Here is a 21,853-nt window from a genome sequence, read left to right on the forward strand (position 1 = left end):
TAGTAAGATCTGCACTGGTGTTAAACCCATCCCATAGCTGAATACTCTTTAGCAGATGGTCTCAATAAAGAACATCAATTTAAGAATGAACAATATTTTTTTTGAGCAAGAGGGATCAAAAGTGATAAGCAAGTGGATGGGTGAACAAAACATTAAAATTTTAAGTTCATGGCAAGGAAACTACTAAGGTCTAAACGCCACTTAGAACCTGGTGTCAACCCTCAAAAAGCATATGGACAAACAAAAACAAGAAATTGTGCTAAACTCCAAGCATTGATTAGACAAGAATGTGTTGTCTTAAGTCAGGATTTGGCCCAGAAGCAGATATCCAGTATTCAATAACGAACTGCAAATATCTTGAACAATAATGGTCAATGCTGTAAGTATGGAGTCTTTACATAAACTTGATGCCTTTGTTAATAGACGTTTTTATAACTTACAAGATGCTACCTCAGTAACTATAGAACCATTCAACTAAAATATCTAAAAGCACTGAAGCAGCAAGATTGTAAAAAACAAAATTTGTGTCAGTCTCGAACTTTTCGCAACAACTGTACATTGATGGATGATGAGGACTGATGGATGATGAGGACTGATGGATGATGATGATTGATGGATGATGATGATTGATGGATAATGATGACTGATGGATAATGATGATTGATGGATAATGATGATTGATGGATAATGATGATTGATGGATAATGATGATTGATGGATGATGGATGGACGATGGATGATTGATGGATGGATGATGGATGGATGATGGTGAATATGTGCTAGTCTTCATCCAGTGGCTCTGAGAAAACGGATAGCGATTAGGTCTGCAGAGGGGACATATGGGGAAAATGCAGGATTTAAAGAGAATCTGTCAGCAGGTTTCATCTGAGAGCAGCATGATGTTGGCAAAGAGGCCTTGAGTTCAATGATGTATCACTTAGCTTAGTAGATGCAGCCGTTCTGACACAGTGAAAGAGTTTAGTTTTGAATGTAGCAGAGCTGAGAAAGCTGTCCCCAGCCACATCAGGCTTTCAGTGTACATTTTCATAAACAGAAGCTGCTAATCACAGAAGGGGCGGAGTGGGACTACAACTCAAGCACTGCTGAGACTCACTAATGGTACAGATAACGGGCTTAGGTTAACATTGCAGGTAAACAAAAAAAGACTGAGATAACAGATACATGGCTGAAGTCTCTGTTATAACACTTGCAGCATGCTGTTTTCATGATACATTACAGACACATGCTAATAGAGTCCCTTAAACCCCATAATGGCCAGAAATAGTATTATTTTGAAAAGTCACATGAAACTACATGTATTTATATTTTGCAGATTTTTTTATTTTTGAAAAAAACATTTCAACTTTCTTACTTGTGACCCTTCCCTGGTACAATACATTGTAATACTACTACACTGCAGTGCATTGCCCGGTCAGCATTCTCCTATTAAGCTATGTCTGCACTTCCAAGTGTGTAGGTTTTTACACTAATTGGCTTTTTGGTGTATTAACCAGACATCACATAAGTGTGATAGGCTCAGCTTTTATCACGAGCGCCAATATATTTTATTTAACCTGTAGCAAAATTCAACAGTTTGTTGTTTTCCAGGGGTCACGATCTCCTATGAAGAGAATATTCCATGTTATAAAGCAAGCAGCGATCTGTCAAAACATTTATGCAGAATTTGAGGATAAAAAAAAACGAAACAAAATGAAAAAAAACCCAAAAAACTTGAAATATAAAAAGTGAAGGCTGCATTATGAAATAAAGGGATGAGATCTTTTATCGTCTGGTTTCAAAAGAGAGGCATTACATCCTACCTTAAAAAAGCCTCCCTTTCTTTATCGGCTTTCTCAATAAGAAGGGTCACTTTCCATCTGCTGAAAGCCCCTAGAGCACTAGTGTGTGTCAGGTGTTCGCGCCATCTTTTTGGTGCAGATTGCATCTGAGGTGAATAATGGGCGTCTTTTTCCATTTTATATCCCCATTCGAAAGTCGTCTCATCAAGCCATCTGCCGCTTTCTGCACTGTTAATTACGTACTCTTTAGTCAGTACCCACTTTCCTGGAAAGTAAATGAATTGTGAGCCAAGAAAAGGAAAAAAAAAATAGTGGGTACAAATAGTTAATAAAGAGGATGATCAGAACACCAATTAAATCTCACCCTCCTTCAGGCAATTAAAGAACATGGGCCTCTAATATCTGTGACACGTTTTCCTAATTTATTTGGGACTGGATCTTACATATAAAAGGACTAAAAAGTATAATTAAAAAAACAATAAAAAAAACTAAAAAAGAAAAAAACAAAACTTATTTTATCTTAAAAATAAATATTGTAATGTACCTAACTCTTCAGAACAAGATATTGCATTGGTAGAAATTGTGCTACACAAGCAATTGATACTTCTCCTCCGTTATCGGACCAGTATGACATGCAGGCTACAATTTTGGCTACATATTTATACAGTATAGGAATGCTGAATATGCAGATTACTAAGAGAAACTGTAAACCGAATAACTTTAAAGAGGTCATCCAGCCTTTTGCTAAAGGTTTGCAGTCAGTATGTGACTGCAGACATCTGAATCCACACTGCATGCTGTCAGGATTCACCAATGCCTGCGGCGAGAGCAGACGGTCATATGACCAAACGTATGTCATACGCTGACTCCTGGACATATTCCGACCAGACTTGTGTGGCCTGCTCAATTTTCTTGTGTTGAGCTCGGCCGTGCACATCTACTGGGAATGTGGCCAGAAGTATGCAAATCACATACATGCAATCTCGTGACCGCGCACTCTTGCCGCAGACACTGGAGAATCTTGACAGTGTGCTCACAGTGAGGGTTCAGAAGTCTGCAGTCACATAGAGTGACTGAAGACTTTTAGCAAAAGACCAGATGGCCCATTTAAAAGGAAACCTGTCAGGTGAAATATTCACCCAGAACCACAAGCAGTTGTGGGTGCATATTGCTAATCCCTGCCTAATCGTTCCTGTATCTAGTAACATAGATAAAGAGATCTTAAGAAAAAGTATGTATAAAGATCCTTCATTATATGCTAATGAGGCCACTGACTATTCGCAAGAGCGTTAGTTCCTGTGCTGATTCCGCCCTCTTATCATGTTAGCATGCCCACAGGGGTGTACTTACATGCTAAGGGGGCTGACTGGCCAAGAGAACGAACACCCTTGCAACTAGTCGGTGGCCTCATTATAATGAAGGATCTTTAGAAATATTTTTTTTAAAGATCCCTTTATCTATACTAGTGTATACAGGGACGGTTAGGCAGAGGTTCTGCTCGAGGTCCTGGGTGCATATTGCACCCGACAGGTTCACTTTAAGTTTACACTTAGTAAATTTGGGCCGGAAAGGGGAGGTGATCACAGCCTCTATCCTATTGCACAAATTCATACTGTATAAGCTGTCAATCACTCTGTATGGGAAGAGTAAACCGGGCACACAAACTCTCCGAGTCCAAAAAACAATTTTATTGCTTTTTGCCTTAAAATAAAAATGAAGCATCACCGAACATTATGTACACTCCCTGTCTCTTACGCTGCCTACTAATAGATTATTTGTCACATATCCTAGCAGAGATTAATTAAAACACAAGATGGATTAAAAGATTACAGACTTAAAAAAAATGTTCTAAATTGCAGGGATAGTTATAATATTCTAAAATTATGCATATTCTCCAGCTCCAGCCCCTGCGGATTCATGTGCTATTATTATTATTTATTTATTATTATAGCGCCATTTATTCTATGGCGCTTTACATGTGAAAGGGGTTACATAATAGGAACAAGTACAATATTCATAAACAATACAAGGCACAGACAGGTACAGGAGGATAGAGGTCCCTGCCCGCGAGGGCTCACAGTCTACAAGTAGCAATGAGATCCGGTACTTCAGACACCTGATTGCTGAGGCCTATGATTAGGATTGGCTGCAGGGGTCAGGTGACTGGCAAGGAATGCTATCAGCCGTACATCTGATGACATCACAATCAAATAATCTACAAGTCTGCTTACCCCAAAAAAAAAAAAAAAATCAGACAAAAGGGAGACACCTAGTTGCAGGTACTTTGGACTAACTTGTGAACTTCCTGTTGACAAGTGCAATCGGTCTTAAACAGCTGAGAGCATTAGACAGAATATAGTAAGTGATGCCGTCTTTAACAGACAGGAGGGCAATATTAGGGGGGAAAAAACCTACATACAGAAATAATAGAGAGATGGGCTATCAGCTAGAGGCAGGCAAACCATTGGACAATGTGCAATTCAAGGTTGCTCATATACATCTGGGTGTCTGATACATATGCTCGTAAATATCTTTTTACAATATGTGACTAGTGCGATTCTTACTGAAATAGCCAAGTCCTGGTATAAATTAGATAGGACTCACCTGCTGCACAAGCCGCTAGCCACTTCTCACTTTTACTGGGACTTTTTGCAATCAGGTGTGTACAGTTTTCAAACTTCTGAAAAAGAAAGTAGGAAAAAAAATTCTATTGCCTATGTCCTGTTCACACATTCATTGTTTTTGTTCTTTTTAATTAAAAAAAAAAAAAGCAAAAAAAACCCAAAACAAAACAGAGCATAAAGACTAAAGTAATACAATTAAATAAATTACAGCATATACCCTAGAAAACCATATTACAATGCAATGTGTAAACTAGACCCTTGCACACTATAGCTCCATACAGTAGCTGTATAGTTAGTGGATAAGGCTGGAGAAGATCTCATCCTTAGAGATTAAAGGGGGCTTTACATGCAACGACATCGCTAACGAGATGTCGTTGGGGTCACCGAATTCGTGCCGCACATCCGGCCTCATTAGCGACGTCGTTGCGTGTGAAACGTACGAACGACCGCTAACTATCAAAAATACTCACCACATCGTTGATCGTTGACACGTCGTTCAAATCCCAAATATCGTTGCTGTTGCAGGTTGTTCATCGTTCCTGAAGCAGCCCACATCGCTATGTGTGACACCCCGGGAACGATGAACAACACCTTACCTGCGTTCTCCGGCAATGAGGTGGGCGTCACTTTCTTTTGGCTGCTCTCCGCCCCTCCGCTTCTATTCGACGGCTGCCGTGTGAAGTCGCTGTGACGCTGAACGAACGGCCCCCTTAGAAAGGAGGCTGTTCGCCGGCCACAGCGACGTCGCTAGGCAGGTAAGTCCGTGTGACAGGGACTAGCGATGTTGTGCGCTACGGGCAGCGATTTGACCGTGACGCACAACCGACGGGGGCGGGTGCTTTCACCAGCGACATCGCTAGCGATGTCGCTGCGTGTAAAGCAGCCTTACCTCCTTCACCCCCAGGCAATTTTTCGTTTTTTTCCTTCTTCCAAGAGCCATAACTTTTTTATTTCCCGTCAATATAGCCATATGACAGCTTGTTTTTTGCGGGATTATTATTATTATTTATTTATAGAGCACCATTGATTCCATGGTGCTGTACATGAGAAGGGGGTTACATACAGAATACATATACAAGTTTCAATAGACAGACTAGTACAGAGGGAAAAGGGCCCTGCCCTTGCGGGCTTACATTCTAAAGGGTGAGTTGTACTTTTGAACAACACCATTCATTCTGCCCCATCTTTTACCGGGAAAAAATTCCAAATTCGTCGAAATTGCAAAAAAAGTGTAATTGCATGTGTTTTTGGGTTTTTTAATTACTATGTTCCCTAAATGGTAAAACTGACCTGGCATTATGATTCCCCAGGTCAGTATCAGTTTGTAGACATCAAACATGTATCGTTTTATTTTTATCTAAATGGTGAAAAAAAAATTCCGAAGTTTGTAAAAAAAAAAAACAAAAAAAACCCCAAGAAAGTAGCGCTTTAGCAGCAACTTTCTGAGACCCGCAGCACTCTCACTTTTCAGGATCTGGGGCTCAGTGATGGCTTATGTTTTGCGCCTTGAGCTGAGGTTTTTAATTATACCATTTTTATGTAGATGCAATAAACTGATCATCCATTATTGCATTTTAATGCAATGTTGCATAGACAAAAAAAACCAACGTAATTCTGGAGTTTTAACTTTTTTTCTCGCTACGCCCTTTGACGATTAGATTTCACATTTTGAAAAATCCTGCATTTCTGAAAGTGGCGATTCCCATTTTTAAGCCTTATTTTTACATTTTTTTTATTGGTTTTACTAGTGGCTGCCTGCACTGTCTGATCAGTTCTGCTGATCAGAGCAATGTTTCAGCATTTGCTGTTATCAGCAGAAATGCTAATCTCCTGTGAATGCCAGTACTCTGCCGACATTCACAGGAAGTCAGTCATGATAGTGACATGGGTCATTATCTGATCCCACACTATCATGGCAACCCATTTACACCCTGTAAGGGTGTCATGGGGCCGCTGATGGCGGCGGGGAACCGCACAATCCCCGCTGGCGCATGATAGATAGCGCTGTCAGTTTGATATCGCAATCTAGGAGGTTAAGATGTGCAGGTGGATTGGGGATCCACCTGTGCCTGTTAGGTGCACATGTCTGCTGATCAGATCAGTGGACATGTGCGAGGAATAACCTGGGCTCGCCGAGCGAGCTCTTATTAAAGGGATAGACAAGGCCAAAGACATACGGTATATATATATATATATATATATATATATATATATATATATATATATATATATATATATATATATATATATATGCACATCTTTGGTCGTGAAGGGGTTAAAAAAAGGATTTTTTTTTTTTTTTCTTGGCTTCCTAGTGCTGAATCTGATGTAGCTCACATTTACATCAAGGGTTACAATATCTCAGATGACAAATAAGCAACTTTAAAACTATGTTTCTTGAACAAGCACTTTTTTTTTTCCCCGCCTTATGATATGGAAAAAAAAAAAAAACAACAGAATTAATGGCATTTTCAACAATAATTATCGCTTGAAAAAAATTGTAGCTTAAAAATGTTATTAACAAAATGTAATGGAATAAAAATTACAATTTCATGACACAACTGAAACAGGTTTGTTGTATGAGACAACGTTCCCGATGAAAGGAGTGATGTGGCTTCATAGGTCTTAGAACAATAAAAATGACTTGTCTCATTATTAAAGTCGTCCTGACAGGTTCCTTTTAAACCTTACAAGTATTGACGGCTTAATTAACATCCCACTGTATATTGATTGGCTGAATACAGAATGAAACTTCAAATAAAAACTTGCTTCCTCAATAGCTCTATTTGTTGAAATATTGGGTAATGGTGGAACTATGAAGGGAACATTAAAAAGGAAAGAAAAAATTAAGAGAAATAAATGTCACTATTATAGTCACATAATACCTGTTTACAGTTCGAGACAGAGAGAGAGAGAGAGAGAGAGAGAGACAGACAGACGGAGGGAGAGAGAGAGAGACAGACAGACAGACGGAGGGAGAGAGAGAGAGACAGACGGAGGGAGAGAGAGAGAGAGAGAGACAGACAGACGGAGGGAGAGAGAGACAGACAGACGGAGGGAGAGAGAGAGAGACAGACAGACGGAGGGAGAGAGAGAGAGACAGACAGACTGAGGGAGACAGACTGAGGGAGAAAGAGTCGAGAGAGAAAGTCGAGAGAGAAAGAGTCGACAAAGAAAGTCGAGAGAGAAAGAGTCGAGAGAGAAAGAGTCGAGAGAGAAAGAGTCGAGAGAGAAAGAGTCGAGAGAGAAAGAGTCGAGAGAGAAAGAGTCGAGAGAGAAAGAGTCGAGAGAGAAAGAGTCGAGAGAATGCTTTAAGACATTTTTAGTACTTTCTGCAAAGTCAAAAGTTTACAAAAATTTCATTACTATTTGATACCATTACCCTTAAACTGTATGACTTCGGTCAATTGTTTTGGATCTCCTTCCACAAGCTTCTCATAATAGTTGGTTGGAATTTGAGCCCATTTCTCCTGGAAGAACCGATGTAACTGAGCCGTGTTTGTAGGTAGTCTTGCTCACAATGACCTTTTCAGCTTTGCCCATATATTTTCAATAGGACTGAGATCAGGCCTTTGTGATGGCCACTCCAAAACATTGACTTTATTATCCTTAAGCTACTTTGTCACCAATTTGGCAGTATGCTTGGAGTTATTGTCCTTTGGGAAGACCCATTTGCACCCAAGGTTTAAGGTCCTGGCTGATGTCTTGAGATGTTGCTTCAGTATTGCCACATAATCTTATTTCTTCATGATGCCATCATCTGCAGCAAAACATGATGCTGCCACCCATGTGTTTCACAGTTGCGATGGTTGTCTTACGCTTCAAAGCTTCTCACTTTTTCCTCGTAATGATAGTCATTATGGCCAAACAGATCAATTTTCGTTTCATCAGACCACAGGACGTTTCCAAAAAATAAAGGTCTTTGTTCCTGTGTGTATTTGCAGAAATTAATCTGTCTTTTTATGTTTCTTTTGGAGCAATGGCTTCTTCCTGGTAGAGTGGTCTTACAGCCCATGTTGATACAGTACAGTTTCACTGTGGATAATGATCTTACCAGCATCTTCACAAGGTCTTTTGCTTTTGTTCTTGGGTTAATATGCACATGTCTGACTAAAGCATGTTCCTCTCTGGTATACAGAACCAATCTCCTCCTGAGCGATATAATGGCCGGACATTCCCATCTTGTTTGTACTTGTTTATAATTGTTTGTACGAGTATCTGGAAATTGCACCCAAGGATGAACCAGACGTGTGCAAGTCCAGAATTCTCTTCCTGAGATCTTGGCTTTCTTTTGACTTTCCCATGATACTACACAAAGAAGCAGTGTGTTTCAGGTGTGCATTAAAATACATCCACAGGTGTGTCTCTAATTAACTCAGATGTTGCCAATAAACCTATCAGAAGCTTCCAAAGACATGACATCATCATGCGGGCTCTCCCATATAACTTAAAGGCAAAGTACTATTAGGGTATGTAAACGTTTGACTTTGGAGAAAGTAATAAAAACATTAAAAATTAAAACATTCTCTCTCTCATTATTCTGACATTTAAGAAATATAAATAATTTTGGTTCTTAATTGACCTAAAATGGGAAAGGTTTATTCTGATTTTATGTCAGATAGTGAGAAAAACATGCATATGTGTCTTTTTAGTGTATGTAAACTTCTGGTTTTAACTCTACATACAGTCATGGCCAAAAGTGTTGGCACCCAAGAAATTCTTCCAGAAAATTAAATATATTTCTCCCAGAAAATTATTGCAATTACACGTTTATTTCCTTTGTGTATATTGGAACAACATGAAAAAACTGATAAAAATAATGCAAATTGGACAATATTTCACACAACTGCAAAAATGGGCCTGGCAATATTGTTGGCATGAATTTAATATTTGGTTGCACACCCTTTGGAATAAATAACTGCGATCAATTGCTTCCTATAGCCATCAACAAGCTTCTTACACCTCTCAACCAGAATTTTGGACTCTTCTTTTGCAAAGGGTGCTTAGTATCAACATCAATTTTAACATCTTTCCACAGGTGTTCAATGGGATTTAGATCCAGACTCATTGCTGACCACTTCATAACTCTCCAGCGCTTTGTTTCCATCCAATTCTAGGTGCTTCTTCAAATATGTTTGGCATTATTGACCTGCTAGAAGACCCAGGACTTAGGATGCAAAGCCAGCTTTCTGACACTGGGCACTACTACGTGTTTCAGCCGGAGCCTTCATCAGGGAGGTGTGGTCAAACACACACGTCAAACACAAACCACACCACCCTGACGAAGGCTCCGGCTGGAACACGTGTTAGCGTGGCTCAGCAGTGGTAATGGCGACAGGTATTTATTCCTATTATGGAAATATTCTGTGATATCTGTTTTTTCCTGTTGTAACATCCCCTATTATATTTGTAAGCGGCTGATATACTATCATTATACCCTTTCCTTGGGTATTGATTTATGTAATGATTTCCTTCTGCTTACATTGGCCCTGCTAAGCTTTGTGGTGCTTTTTTTCTCATTAATTTCCTTGCACACTAAATATTTTATTAATTACAAAGATAAAATATAATCTTTTATTGAATTCTTGTCTTTGGCTATCTTTTTTTGTTGCTTCAGTAGCTAGACTTTTATTTTATTTGATATGATTTTTTGATTGGCAACACATTTTGGTTTTGCACCAAGAACTTGTAGGACACCTTGAATTTCTTTGGAACTTGATTGGAGCTTATCCACCATCAAGACTATCCTGCATTGCAACCTTTCATCAATTTTTCTTTGTCATCCACGTCAACGGAGATTACCTCAGAGCCACAAGTTGTAAACTTCTTGATTATGTTGCACAACGTGGACAAAGAAACATCAAGCTCTCCGAAGATGGAGTAGAGAATGAAAACTGATGAAAAAATATCAACACTCTCAAGGTTAGGAGTCCTCAAACAGTTCTTTTCTCCTCTTTCTGTTCTTCTTGCTTAGTGTGGCATACACAGACACACAATGCAAAGATTAAGTAAACTCCTCCTCTTTTTATCTGGTTTCAGGTATGATTTCATATTGTCCACACCTGTTTCTTGCCACAAGCGAGTTTGAACGAGCACCACATACTTGAAACCAAGTTGTTTACCCACAATTTTGGAAAGGTGTCAAATTTTTTCAGGCCCATTTTTGGGGGTTTGTGTGAAATTATGCCAATATGCCTTATCTTCTCATGTGTAATTGCAATAATTTTATGGAAGAAAGCCTTTATTTTCTGGAACAATTTCAAGGGTGCCAAAACTTGTGTCCTTGACTGTAGTATCACAACCGTCCTTCATTGATACACTGTCTTATAATACACTCCAATACCACAAAACACAGATTTAAACTAAACAACCTTTACTGGTCCGAGGGGCATGTTATCACATATCTTTTGACAGGTTCATGGGATATCAAAGATAAAGTATACACTATAAATGTCTAAGAGATGCAATTCCCACAAGCAGGACTCCCACATTTAGAGGATGGGGAGCTCTTCGCACTCCTAATCAGTTCTCTCGAAAGGAGTAGAACCTGCACACAAGTAACATTGAAGATATTGGGTGTTCTAGCAGCTGGCTGCATTTCACAGTCGAATGCCCAGACTGACTGTGGGTTTCTAGAACCGAACTTACACCCTCATATGTGTCTATGAGGCTGTAAGTTCAAGTTCTGGTTGCTCACCTGAAACCGGACGCACTCACATATTATTAAACAGAAGTCAAAAGGCCCTAGTCTACATGTATGGAGACCCAGATATGGTTATAAGGTTATAAGGTGCTCTATTCCTGGTTATGAGCAATGTGTTACTCTTTTTTTCCTTAGACATGGAAACTACTGTACACAGAAGGTTGGGAGCCACACAAAATGGCATGGTGGTTCACATGGCCGCAGGATGAGCACCCATTATATAGATGGATGCATAACACTCACAAATTGGTAATCTTACCTGAGAATCTATAAAAACACAAGGAAGCTCGCCGAGTAGCCGGATTAGGGTTTCCCGCTCTGTATCGCTAAAACCAGTTAACTGGACAATCTGCGTACCCGGAGTTACTGCCATCCTGCCATCTGAGGGGTGAAAGGATAAAAAAAAAAAAATTGGAAGAATGTCAGCCATGGTGCCGCTTTATCATTGTCTGCTTTTCAAAATGTAACCTTGTTCCAGATTGTGAAAATAAACAATAACTTATACTAGAAAAAAAATAATCAGAGCATAAATATAAATTACTCTTATTATTCCTCAGCAAAAAGTATGAATAAGTTGTCAATTTGGAGTTGCCATTACCCTCATCATTAAAGGGGTTATTTGGTTTAAAGCCATAATGGTCTAAATCCATAAGTCTGCAGTCACTCTATGTCACTATGTGACTGCATATACAAAATAGAGAACCCCGGCACACAGTATGGAAAGAGAAAAACAGTCAATGGTTCTTGTTGTATGTTCTAGTTTTATTCAAAAAAAATTTTTCAGCAAGTTGTAATACAGGTTTTTCGTGACAACAGGAAGTCGCATTAAAGTCCGACGTTTCGGCTCTCAATCGAGCCTTCACCAGGGACAAAAAAGTACTAAATTTGAACAGACAAGATCACAGAAAACATAATTACAATAACATCATGTTCAAAGTAAAAACATAACAGGATTTCTTCAAGTGATGTGGTATTGGGACGTGAAAAATGTGCACGTGGAGCAGGGTTAACTAGATGTACATCCGATGGGAGGGAAAGGGGGGGGGGGGAAAGGGGGGTGGAGAGGTGAAAATGAGCAAGAGGGGAAACTGAGAAAAGAAGAGGAAAAAGATGGAATATAAGGAGAAGAAGAAGCAACGGAAGAAGAGAGGGAGAAGAGAGACATACCCGTGCTGATGTTGTACTAAATGGGTCCTATGTACAACACTAGGAGATAAGGAACTGTCAACTATAACGGAAAAGGAGATTGTGATCACTATTATGTGATAATCTATATTGTCATATGATTGGGAAAAATATAGCATATATTCAGGATATAGCTTACATTCAAGAGTCTTTGGGTCTCCAAGATAAAGGATTTTAGTAGCTGGATATAGGTAAGTACAAAACGTGGCTAATAGAGAAGAAGGAGAAGATAATAGAGAAAATGTGAAGATTTTCAGAAGGCATCATATGTAAAAAGAGGGTAAGTTGGGAAATATGAAGTATAGGACACATACCGGTGAAACTCAATTTATTGTATGAGTAGGTAGTAGCTCATATATGATAGCAGTATAAAGTGTGCTTGGGGCACATATGTGTTGTCGCTATAAAAGAAATAAAGAAATAAACATTAAACAATAGTAAAACCTTGTGGACCAAGGGAAATAAGTGAAACATACCGCTGTATGACAGGAGGTATGTTTCACTTATTTCCCTTGGTCCACAAGGTTTTACTATTGTTTAATGTTTATTTCTATTATCTTCTCCTTCTTCTCTATTAGCCACGTTTTGTACTTCCCTATATCCAGCTACTAAAATCCTTTATCTTGGAGACCCAAAGACTCTTGAATGTAAGCTATATCCTGAATATAAGCTATATTTTTCCCAATCATATGACAATATAGATTATCACATAATAGTGATCACAATCTCCTTTTCCGTTATAGTTGACAGTTCCTTATCTCCTAGTGTTGTACATAGGACCCATTTAGTACAACATCAGCACGGGTATGTCTCTCTTCTCCCTCTCTTCTTCCGTTGCTTCTTCTTCTCCTTATATTCCATCTTTTTCCTCTTCTTTTCTCAGTTTCCCCTCTTGCTCATTTTCACCTCTCCACCCCCCCTTCCCCCCCCCCCCTTTCCCTCCCATCGGATGTACATCTAGTTAACCCTGCTCCACGTGCACATTTTTCACGTCCCAATACCACATCACTTGAAGAAATCCTGTTGTTATGTTTTTACTTTGAACATGATGTTATTGTAATTATGTTTTCTGTGATCTTGTCTGTTCAAATTTAGTACTTTTTTGTCCCTGGTGAAGGCTCGATTGAGAGCCGAAACGTCGGACTTTAATGTGACTTCCTGTTGTCACGAAAAACCTGTATTACAACTTGCTGAAAAAATTTTTTTGAATAAAACTAGAACATACAACAAGAACCATTGACTGTTTTTCTCTTTCCATACTGTGTGCCGGGGTTCTCTATTTTGTATATGGACTATTTTTCTCCCGAGCACCAGGTCTATAGTAGTGAGCCCAGCTTATTCCTTACTGTTGTACTATGTGACTGCAGACTTGTGAATCTCACATTGGTAAATTCGTATAGCGCACAGTGTGTATAGTCTCAGAACTGGGAATAGTGGCCACTTGGCTACAAGTATACGATATGTATACTCCCAGTCACATCCTTATTAGAAAAGCCTGGCCTCGCTCTGTCGCACCCCTCTAGTAAGAATGTGTCTGTGAGTATATGTGTCGCCCACATGTAGCAGTCGCCCAGGGACACCACTTTACCTTCAGGGACGCCACAGGGTCTTCACTTTGGTATTTCTGGCAACAAGTATGTGGGTTTTGTATATGTATGGGAGTCGTGTCGCCACTCACGGTTTGCGGTCAGGGATATGGGTGACAGCCACTGCAGGTTAAACGAGCATCTGGGGCTGATGGAGTCTGCAGTCTGGTGGTGTGGCGTCCTGTGAGTGAGGCTGACCCCATGGGCTCGGGTGTTTAGAACAAGAGGTCCCAGAATAACTCAGTCTCAGTCTGGAAAGTCTTTCAACTTGTTTTTACTCACTTTTAGATGTTTTGTGAGGTACCCAGGCGATGCTGAGACTAAACCAGAAGAAACCAGGTATCCTTTAGGCCAGTCTAAGGGTTAACCGTTAACTCGCCTTCCTAGCACTTCTTGTTTTGGATAACCCCTGACTTGAAGTACCGTGGGATTCATCCAGGGAAGTCGCTACTGCCTTTTCTCCCCTTTTTGGCCCGTTTGCCGGCAGCGTGGACCAAGGAAGATGGCTCCAGGCTCGATCCTTCTTATGGGCCCCCTCGTTGCTGCTGAGACTCGGACTTTAGATGGTTGCTGAGGTACCTCTAGTCCCCCACCGGCAGGTTTAGCAGATCAAATAAATGGCCGTCTACTCTAGAGACCGGTTCCCCGTGCGTGCCTAATCACCAGTAGTCCCCGTACTCGACCTACTGACTCCCTCAGCGTCTTTCTAACTGATTTGCTGGTGACCGTTCTCCCCCGCCAACGGCTACTTCACGTGCAGGGTCTGACTAGGGTAGGCGCGCGGCCCGCTCGCCACTGCCGTGCTTTCTTCTCAGACTGGACTCTCTCCTCACTTTCCTGACAGCCGCTGCAACCTTAGCTTCCAGCCTCTAAACCCCACACCTTGATGAGATGTGGAGGCAATCCCCCTCTTGGGTCTGCCCAAGGGTCCCCTCTCAAGGTGTGGGAGACCTGGTTCCTGTGCGTGCACACCCTATTCCAGTCTTCAGGATTACCTGGAAGTACTGTCCCAGCATGGGTGCAGTACTCAGTGGTGCCTGGCCAGGTCAGGGGCGCCCAATATACATAAACACTGAAACCTCAATCTATACCCTCAATCAGCATAGGGTTAATAATGCATACACAATTTGCCGAAAGGGAAACTAGAGGTACCCTAACTAAACTTCTGCTGTCATGGAAGTTCAACGGAGTTCATCACCGCAGGTAATGTACTGAGCTAATCTCATGATGTCAGCGCTCGTCATCCCCAGAGGCGCTCACACACTTAGGTGTGAGCATCACAGTGACATGGGCTGACCTCATGTTAGCTCAGGTCACTGCACTGCTCGCCCAGCCAATGGGGAACATTATGTTCTTCATTGACTGAGACAGTGGGTATGGATCTTTGTGGAAGCCCCTTGTTGGATTATGCTGGACCCGGATAATGGATTTTTCAGGGGAATAAATTGGTGAATTAGGGTGTCTTCTTGTCTTTGTTTATTTAATAATTTTATCCTTTGATGTCTTTAAGGTTTGCATTTGGGAATCGTCGTGGGACGTCGCTATGGATTACATTGGACATTTTTTATTAAAATTTGTAATAAACTGAACAAAACAATAAACCTAATAGTCAGAGCTACGTCGAGAGGAGAGCCCCTAGGGCTTCTTTCGATAGACGCAGAAAAGGCTTTCGCCTGGGTACACTGGGGATTCATGAACTCAGCATTAAGGAAGATTGGTATAGGCCCGAACTTTGTGAGCAAGATAATGGCATTATACTCCAGACCATCGGCCCGAGTCAGGGTTAATGGGGCCCTCTTGGACCCAGTGGAAATTAGAAACGGTACCCGCCAGGGATGCCCTCTAACCCTTCTCTCATATAGTATAGCATTGTTATGGAGCACCTTGCGGTAGCCATTAGATAGAACCCCAGTGTACACGGTCTGAACCTCGGAGATAGGGAATTTAAGAAGGCCATGTACGCGGATGACCTCCGGCTCTACACATCCCAACCTCTGATCAACTTCCCTTTCCTACTAAAAGAATTTGAGCGATTCGGAAATCTGAGCAATTTTAAAATAAACTACTCCAAAACAAAGGCATTAAACATCTCTCTTAAAACAGAAGTCTCCCTATTAAAAGAAAAATTCCCGTTTCGATGGCAGACATCTTCGATAAAATATCTAGGGGTATCGATTCCATCCAATTTGGAGACGCTTTATTCCTTAAACTACCAACCCTTGTTAAATAGAACCCTAAAGGACATGGAAGAGTACAACAAATGGCCCCTTTCGTGGTTGGGTTGCATAAACGCTTTTAAAATGGATATACTACCATGATTCCTCTACATTTTTCAGACAATACCTATAAACCCCCCCCGGCCTTCTTCAAAACACTGAGGTCTGCATTGGTAGGCTTCGTATGGAAAGGTGGAAAACCAAGGATTAGTTATCAGACTTTGACCAGGCCCAAACAGAGGTGGGGGGGCTGGATTGCCGGACTTACGTACCTATCATCATGCTTCTCTGGTGGCCAGGCTGATAGACTGGTGATTCCACCAAGAGACCAAGCAGTGGGTGGCGTTAGAGCAGCTTTGTACCCCGGTTCCACTTGGATCGCTTCCCTGGCTGATGCCAAAAGAAATAGAGGACATAAGGAAGCAGGTGGAGCCAAACAGAATATTGCTCAAAGCGACATTAGAGGCATGGGAGGCCATAAAGATGAAAGGTGGCCGGATTAGCTCGCCCACTCCCCTGGCACCTTTGTTTGGCACTCCGTGCTTCCCTCCTAGGGTATACGGCGGAGAGATTTCTTGGATGGCAAAGGAGATCAGACATCAGATTGGGGCAGATCCTACAGGGCAACGACTTGCCCTCTTTTGTAGACCTACAGGCTGCATTCTCGGGGAGACGATTGAGGTGGCTCGAATATATCCAACTTCGCTCCTTTGTGAAATTCTGGCTGAAAGGGGGGCGAACCCCCTCTCCAGACACGTCCACCGAGCTTGAACGTAGTTACCGGAAAGTTTTCACTTCACAGGTGTGCCCTGTCAGGTTTAATAAGTGGGATTTCTTGCCTTTTAAATGGGGTTGGGACCATCAGTTGTGTTGTGCAAAAGTCTGGTGGATACACAGCTGATAGTCCTAGTGAATAGACTGTTAGAATTTGTATTATGGCAAGAAAAATGCAGCTAAGTAAAGAAAAACGAGTCGCCATCATTACTTTAAGAAATGAAGGTCAGTCAGTCCGAAAAATTGGGAAAACTTTGAAAGTGTACCCAAGTACAGTGGCAAAAACCATCAAATGCTACAAAGAAACTGGCTCACATGAGGACTCCCCCAGGAAAGAAAGATCAAGAGTCACCTCTGCTGCAAAGGATAAGTTTATCCGAGTCACCAGCCACAGAAATCGCAGGTTAACAGCAGCTCAGATTAGAGACTAGGTCAATGCCACACAGAGTTCTAGCAGCAGATACATCTCTAGAACAACTGTTAAGAGGAGAATTTGTGCAGCAGGCCTTCATGGTAAAATAGCTGCTAGGAAACCACTGCTAAGGACAGGTAACAAGCAGAAGAGACTTGTTTGGGCTAAAGAACACAAGGAATGGACATTAGACCAGTGGAAATCTGTGCTTTGGTCTGATGAGTCCAAATTTGAGATCTTTGGATCCAACCACCGTGTCTTTGTGCGACGCAGAAAAGGTGAACGGATGGACTCTACATGCTTGGTTCCCACCGTGAAGCATGGAGGAGGAGGTGTGATGGTGCTTTGTTGGTGACACGGTTGGGGATTTATTCAAAATTGAAGGCATACTGACCAGCATGGCTACCACAGCATCTTGCAGCGGCATGCTATTCCATCCGGTTTGCATTTAGTTAGACCATCATTTATTTTTCAACAGGACAATGACCCCAAACACACCTCCAGGCTGTGTAAGGGCTATTTGACTAAGAAGGAGAGTGATGGGGTGCTACGATAGATAACCTAGCCTCCACAGCCACCAGACCTGAACAAAATCGAGATTATTTGGGGTGAACTGGACCGCATAGTGAAGGCAAAAGGGCCAACAAGGGCTAAGCATCTCTGGAAACTCCTTCAAGACAGTTCGAAGACCATTTCCGGTGACTAGCTCTTGAAGCTCATCAAGAGAATTCCAAGAGTGTGCAAAGCAGTAATTAAAGTGAAGGTGGCTACTTTGAAGAACCTAGAATATAAGCAGTTTCAGTTGTTTCACACTTTTTTTGTTAAGTACTTCATTCTACATGTGTTCATTCATAGTTTTGATGCCTTCAATGTGAATCTACAATTTTCAGTCATGAAAATAAAGAAAACTCTTTGAATGGGAAGGTGTGTCCACACTTTTGGTCTGTACTGTAGTTCCTAACTAGCTGCTTGTTCTACCTGACGCTGATCTCTAACAACTGAGAACAGTCACACACCGCTCGTGACTGTGATTCTGTGGCTGCCACTGACGTCATGTCAACAAAGCAGCATCTTCTCTTCTGCTCTGTTACAGGACATCTCTACTGACATCATGCAGATTGACAGCCGGATTTCCAAAGTTAGGCAGCGAGAGGCGGCAGACAATTGCAATCGGCATGATGTCTGCAGTGACGTACCACCGACAAAGCCGACTGGAAGAGGAAGAGCTTCTCTACTGACCAGAAGTGAATAGAACAAGCAGAATTGCCAGCTGAGCCGACGGAGATCATTCCTGTGTGGAATAGGCAAGTAGTTAGCAATTACCTATTAAACTATTTCTGTGATGGAGAGTTGATCCAGGGAACTAGTCTGATTGCAGTATGTGGAGTCAGGAAGGAATTTTTCCCCCTAATATGGAGATCACCGTCTGCCCCATGGGTTTTTTTGCCTTCCCTGGATCAACTTGTTAGGCTATAGGTTGAACTTGAAGTTTACCTTCAACTTTAAAACAATGAAACCTCCCTGTTAGTTCAAAGCCCTGTGCACAAAAATAATACAAGTCCTGGATAACCCCTTAAAACTGGGGGAGCTGTTGTGAATAATGGGGGGTTTGGAAGAAAGAGTACTGCACTGCCTTGGTGAATGGGGGGCTCTTTCTGATACTGTGGGAGGAAACAACTGCACTGTCTAATTGTGAAAATGGGGTCTTAGTTGTGACTACTGTGAAAATGAGGGGGTGGACTTCCTTGTCTACTGGTAAATGGGGGGCTGTGGTGACTGGTGAGGACATTATAAGCGGAAGAAGAGGAGGGAGGGAAACAATCTACATTGGCTGTATGGGGAGGAGGAGGGGTTGAAACTTAAGAAAAATACGGGGTGTCTGGTGTTTCTGCCTTCACAGAATACAGTCTGCTATTAACTGCTATTATAGGGATTACTCTTACTCCTTCCCAATAGAATTTAAAGCTCCATTTTGGAGATCCATTTTGGGTTCAATACCTTAAAAAGGACAATATAAAACAAACTGTCTCTTCCCACTAGCAAAATTACATAGTGCTATGTGAGATACTTAGAAAGTGAATATTAATTCATCAGTATTACCCAACCTGACATTTTATTAATTCATCTTTCTGAACTTGTGAATGCTCAACTGATTCATAGTTGACTGCTGATATAAAAAGCAGCAGAAGGAGTTAATATCTCCTTTTTAAGTAATCTAAGGTATTTGATTGACATATGCAAGCTTTAAATAAAGCACTAATTATTCATCTACTGTCAAGTTCATCAGAAAAATCAATTAGTTTTAAAGTGATTTATGTGAAACTGTGAACTATGCTAGAAAGTTCACTTTGAAGACGACATTGCAGATAGGAAAGGAAAAATGAGAATAAAGCTTTTAACAAGGGCCTATTAGAGATAAGATGTCATGTCCCTAATTGGAATGTGGCAAATGTTCCAGATTCTGCTAAAATTGTAAGAATAAAAACAATAGGCTCCTCTTTTATCCTGATGTCCATCTTCATTCTCAGATAATTATGATTACCGGTGAAAACTGATTACCCCAAAATACATGCAAACCTCGCTGACATCTCCTCAATTTTGGACTTCTAGAAAAAGTAGAATGTTCACAGAAATTTTTAACTTGGATTGTTGAGTCAAAAACTCACAGAAAATCCACATTAAGTACTCGATTAAATGGCATCTTATTGATTTTAGTTGGAAAGAGTATCATATCAAATCTTGGGGAAACCCAACAAATTTGCTTACTGAAAAAATTGGAAGCTGAAGAGAAAACTCAATATCTAAAAAAACGTGCATAAAGGTGGAGAGGTTTTTTTTACACCAGAAATACCAGATAGCCACAGCCCATGAATACTGAGAACTACATAGTAGATTATTATTGGGAGGATTTGAAAAGTTACAGCAAATGTTTTATCAAAACTAAAGCAAGAAGCCCATCAGATGACACAGAGCTGGAATGAGGGTCTGAAGCCCTTTGTGATGCTGTCCTCAGATTGAAAGGCATAGACCAGGTAATATAATTCTTTTAATCTGTATATAATTAATAGGAAATAGGAAGCCTCAAATATTTCACTGGGCATCACGAACAGCGATATTTAGGATTTTTCCACTTCTCCTGAAGACACAGCCACTGTTTCCTACCTGGTCCTCCTACTATCTCAGTTGGGATCTGGTCCTCCTACAATCTCAGGGGCACTGACATCAGTTTGATTGATAGGCTGGACGTGGAAAGCTGAAATTTCTATATAGAGTATGCTCAGAAAATGCAGTCCATCTCGAGTAGATGTCAATCATGCTGACATGACTAGTGACGTCCTGACCACTGAGACTGTAGGAGGAGCAAATAGATACAGTGATCGGGACATATAGGAATGAAGATGAGGATGAAAGGGGGAAGCAGACCTCAGTATGAGTCAGCGATCCAGCACTTCTGCTAAAGAAGGTAGTGCAAAGATGGATAGAGAGGGTGGGCAGCTACCGAGCACACTAATAAGAATGTATGTGCGGAGTCAGCAATTACTTTAATTTAAGCACTATGCACAGCGGCGTATCCAGGGAGGGGCAGGCAAGGTATTTTCACTGGGCGCATCCGGTAGGAGGGCACTGTCGGGCCGCCTGATACGATGATCTGAGGTGGCTCCATGGCCAGCTTAGAGAAGGAGCGGTGAGCTGGCTTCCAGCAATCGATTGTACTCACTTTATTTCAGGTGTAGTACAGTTGAAGCACTGATCGTCAGCACTTAAGGTCAAGTTGACGACAGCAGCATGATCAGGTCAGCTGATCAAGCTGCTAACATCACTGACTAAGTGCTACAGTGGACCTGAAGATGCCGAAGATTTATTGAAATTGGGGGGCGGGGTGGTATTGGAGCAGCAGAAGTGGGATGAGTGCTGACACGGAATGAGGAGTGAAAGGAAAAAGGGTGCTGATACAGAACAGAGAGCGAAGTGGAATTGGGGACACAGATTGTAAAGTGAGGGAGGAGATGGGTGCAGACACAATGGAGAGTAAGATGGGGAATGTATGTACATACAGTATGGTGAGTGGGGGGCATGAGTGATGACTTTGTGTGTGGGTGGGTAGCAAGGGAGGGATGGGTGCAGATATCGTATGGGGAACAAGGCGTGACATGCATGATGAAACAAGATTTGAGGGGGGATGGTGTGGACGTAGTATGGAAAGCAGGGGGGGGGAATATATGTGGACACATAATGAAGAGCGAGGGGGGATGTATTATGAAACAGTATGTGAGGGGTGATGGATGTGGATGCAATTTGGGGAGCAAAGGGGCAGCATGTATGAGGAAACAGTGTCAAAGGGGGGATAAATGCATGCAAATTACGGGGAGTAAAGGGGATGGGATGAGTGTGGACACAAAATGGGGAACGGGGGGGGGATGTGTGAGGAGGCAACATGGGGAGTGAAGGGATAAATATGTGCGTAGACAGTATGGTTAGCGTGGGGATGTGAGAGGAGACAGTAGGAGAGGGAGTAAAATGTGTGAGGAGACACTTGAGGTGAACAATGTGAGG

At 41.5% G+C, this 21,853-nt stretch overlaps 1 protein-coding gene across 1 annotated transcript in view; it reads right to left on the reverse strand.

Moving 5' to 3' along the window:
• Positions 1–21,853, reverse strand: part of SLF1 (SMC5/6 complex localization factor 1) — a 151,565-nt gene that overhangs the window by 109,046 nt on the left and 20,666 nt on the right. The window contains exons 2-4 of the mRNA XM_075325093.1: positions 11,386–11,507; positions 4,404–4,479; positions 1,821–2,064 (exon numbers count right to left, since the gene is read on the reverse strand). Coding sequence (XP_075181208.1) covers positions 1,821–2,064; positions 4,404–4,479; positions 11,386–11,499 — 434 coding nt within the window. The 5' untranslated portion in view covers positions 11,500–11,507. The remainder of the gene's footprint in view (positions 1–1,820; positions 2,065–4,403; positions 4,480–11,385; positions 11,508–21,853) is intronic.

The sequence above is a fragment of the Anomaloglossus baeobatrachus genome, chromosome 1 (assembly GCF_048569485.1).
Source record: "Anomaloglossus baeobatrachus isolate aAnoBae1 chromosome 1, aAnoBae1.hap1, whole genome shotgun sequence".
Lineage (NCBI taxonomy): Eukaryota > Metazoa > Chordata > Amphibia > Anura > Aromobatidae > Anomaloglossus > Anomaloglossus baeobatrachus.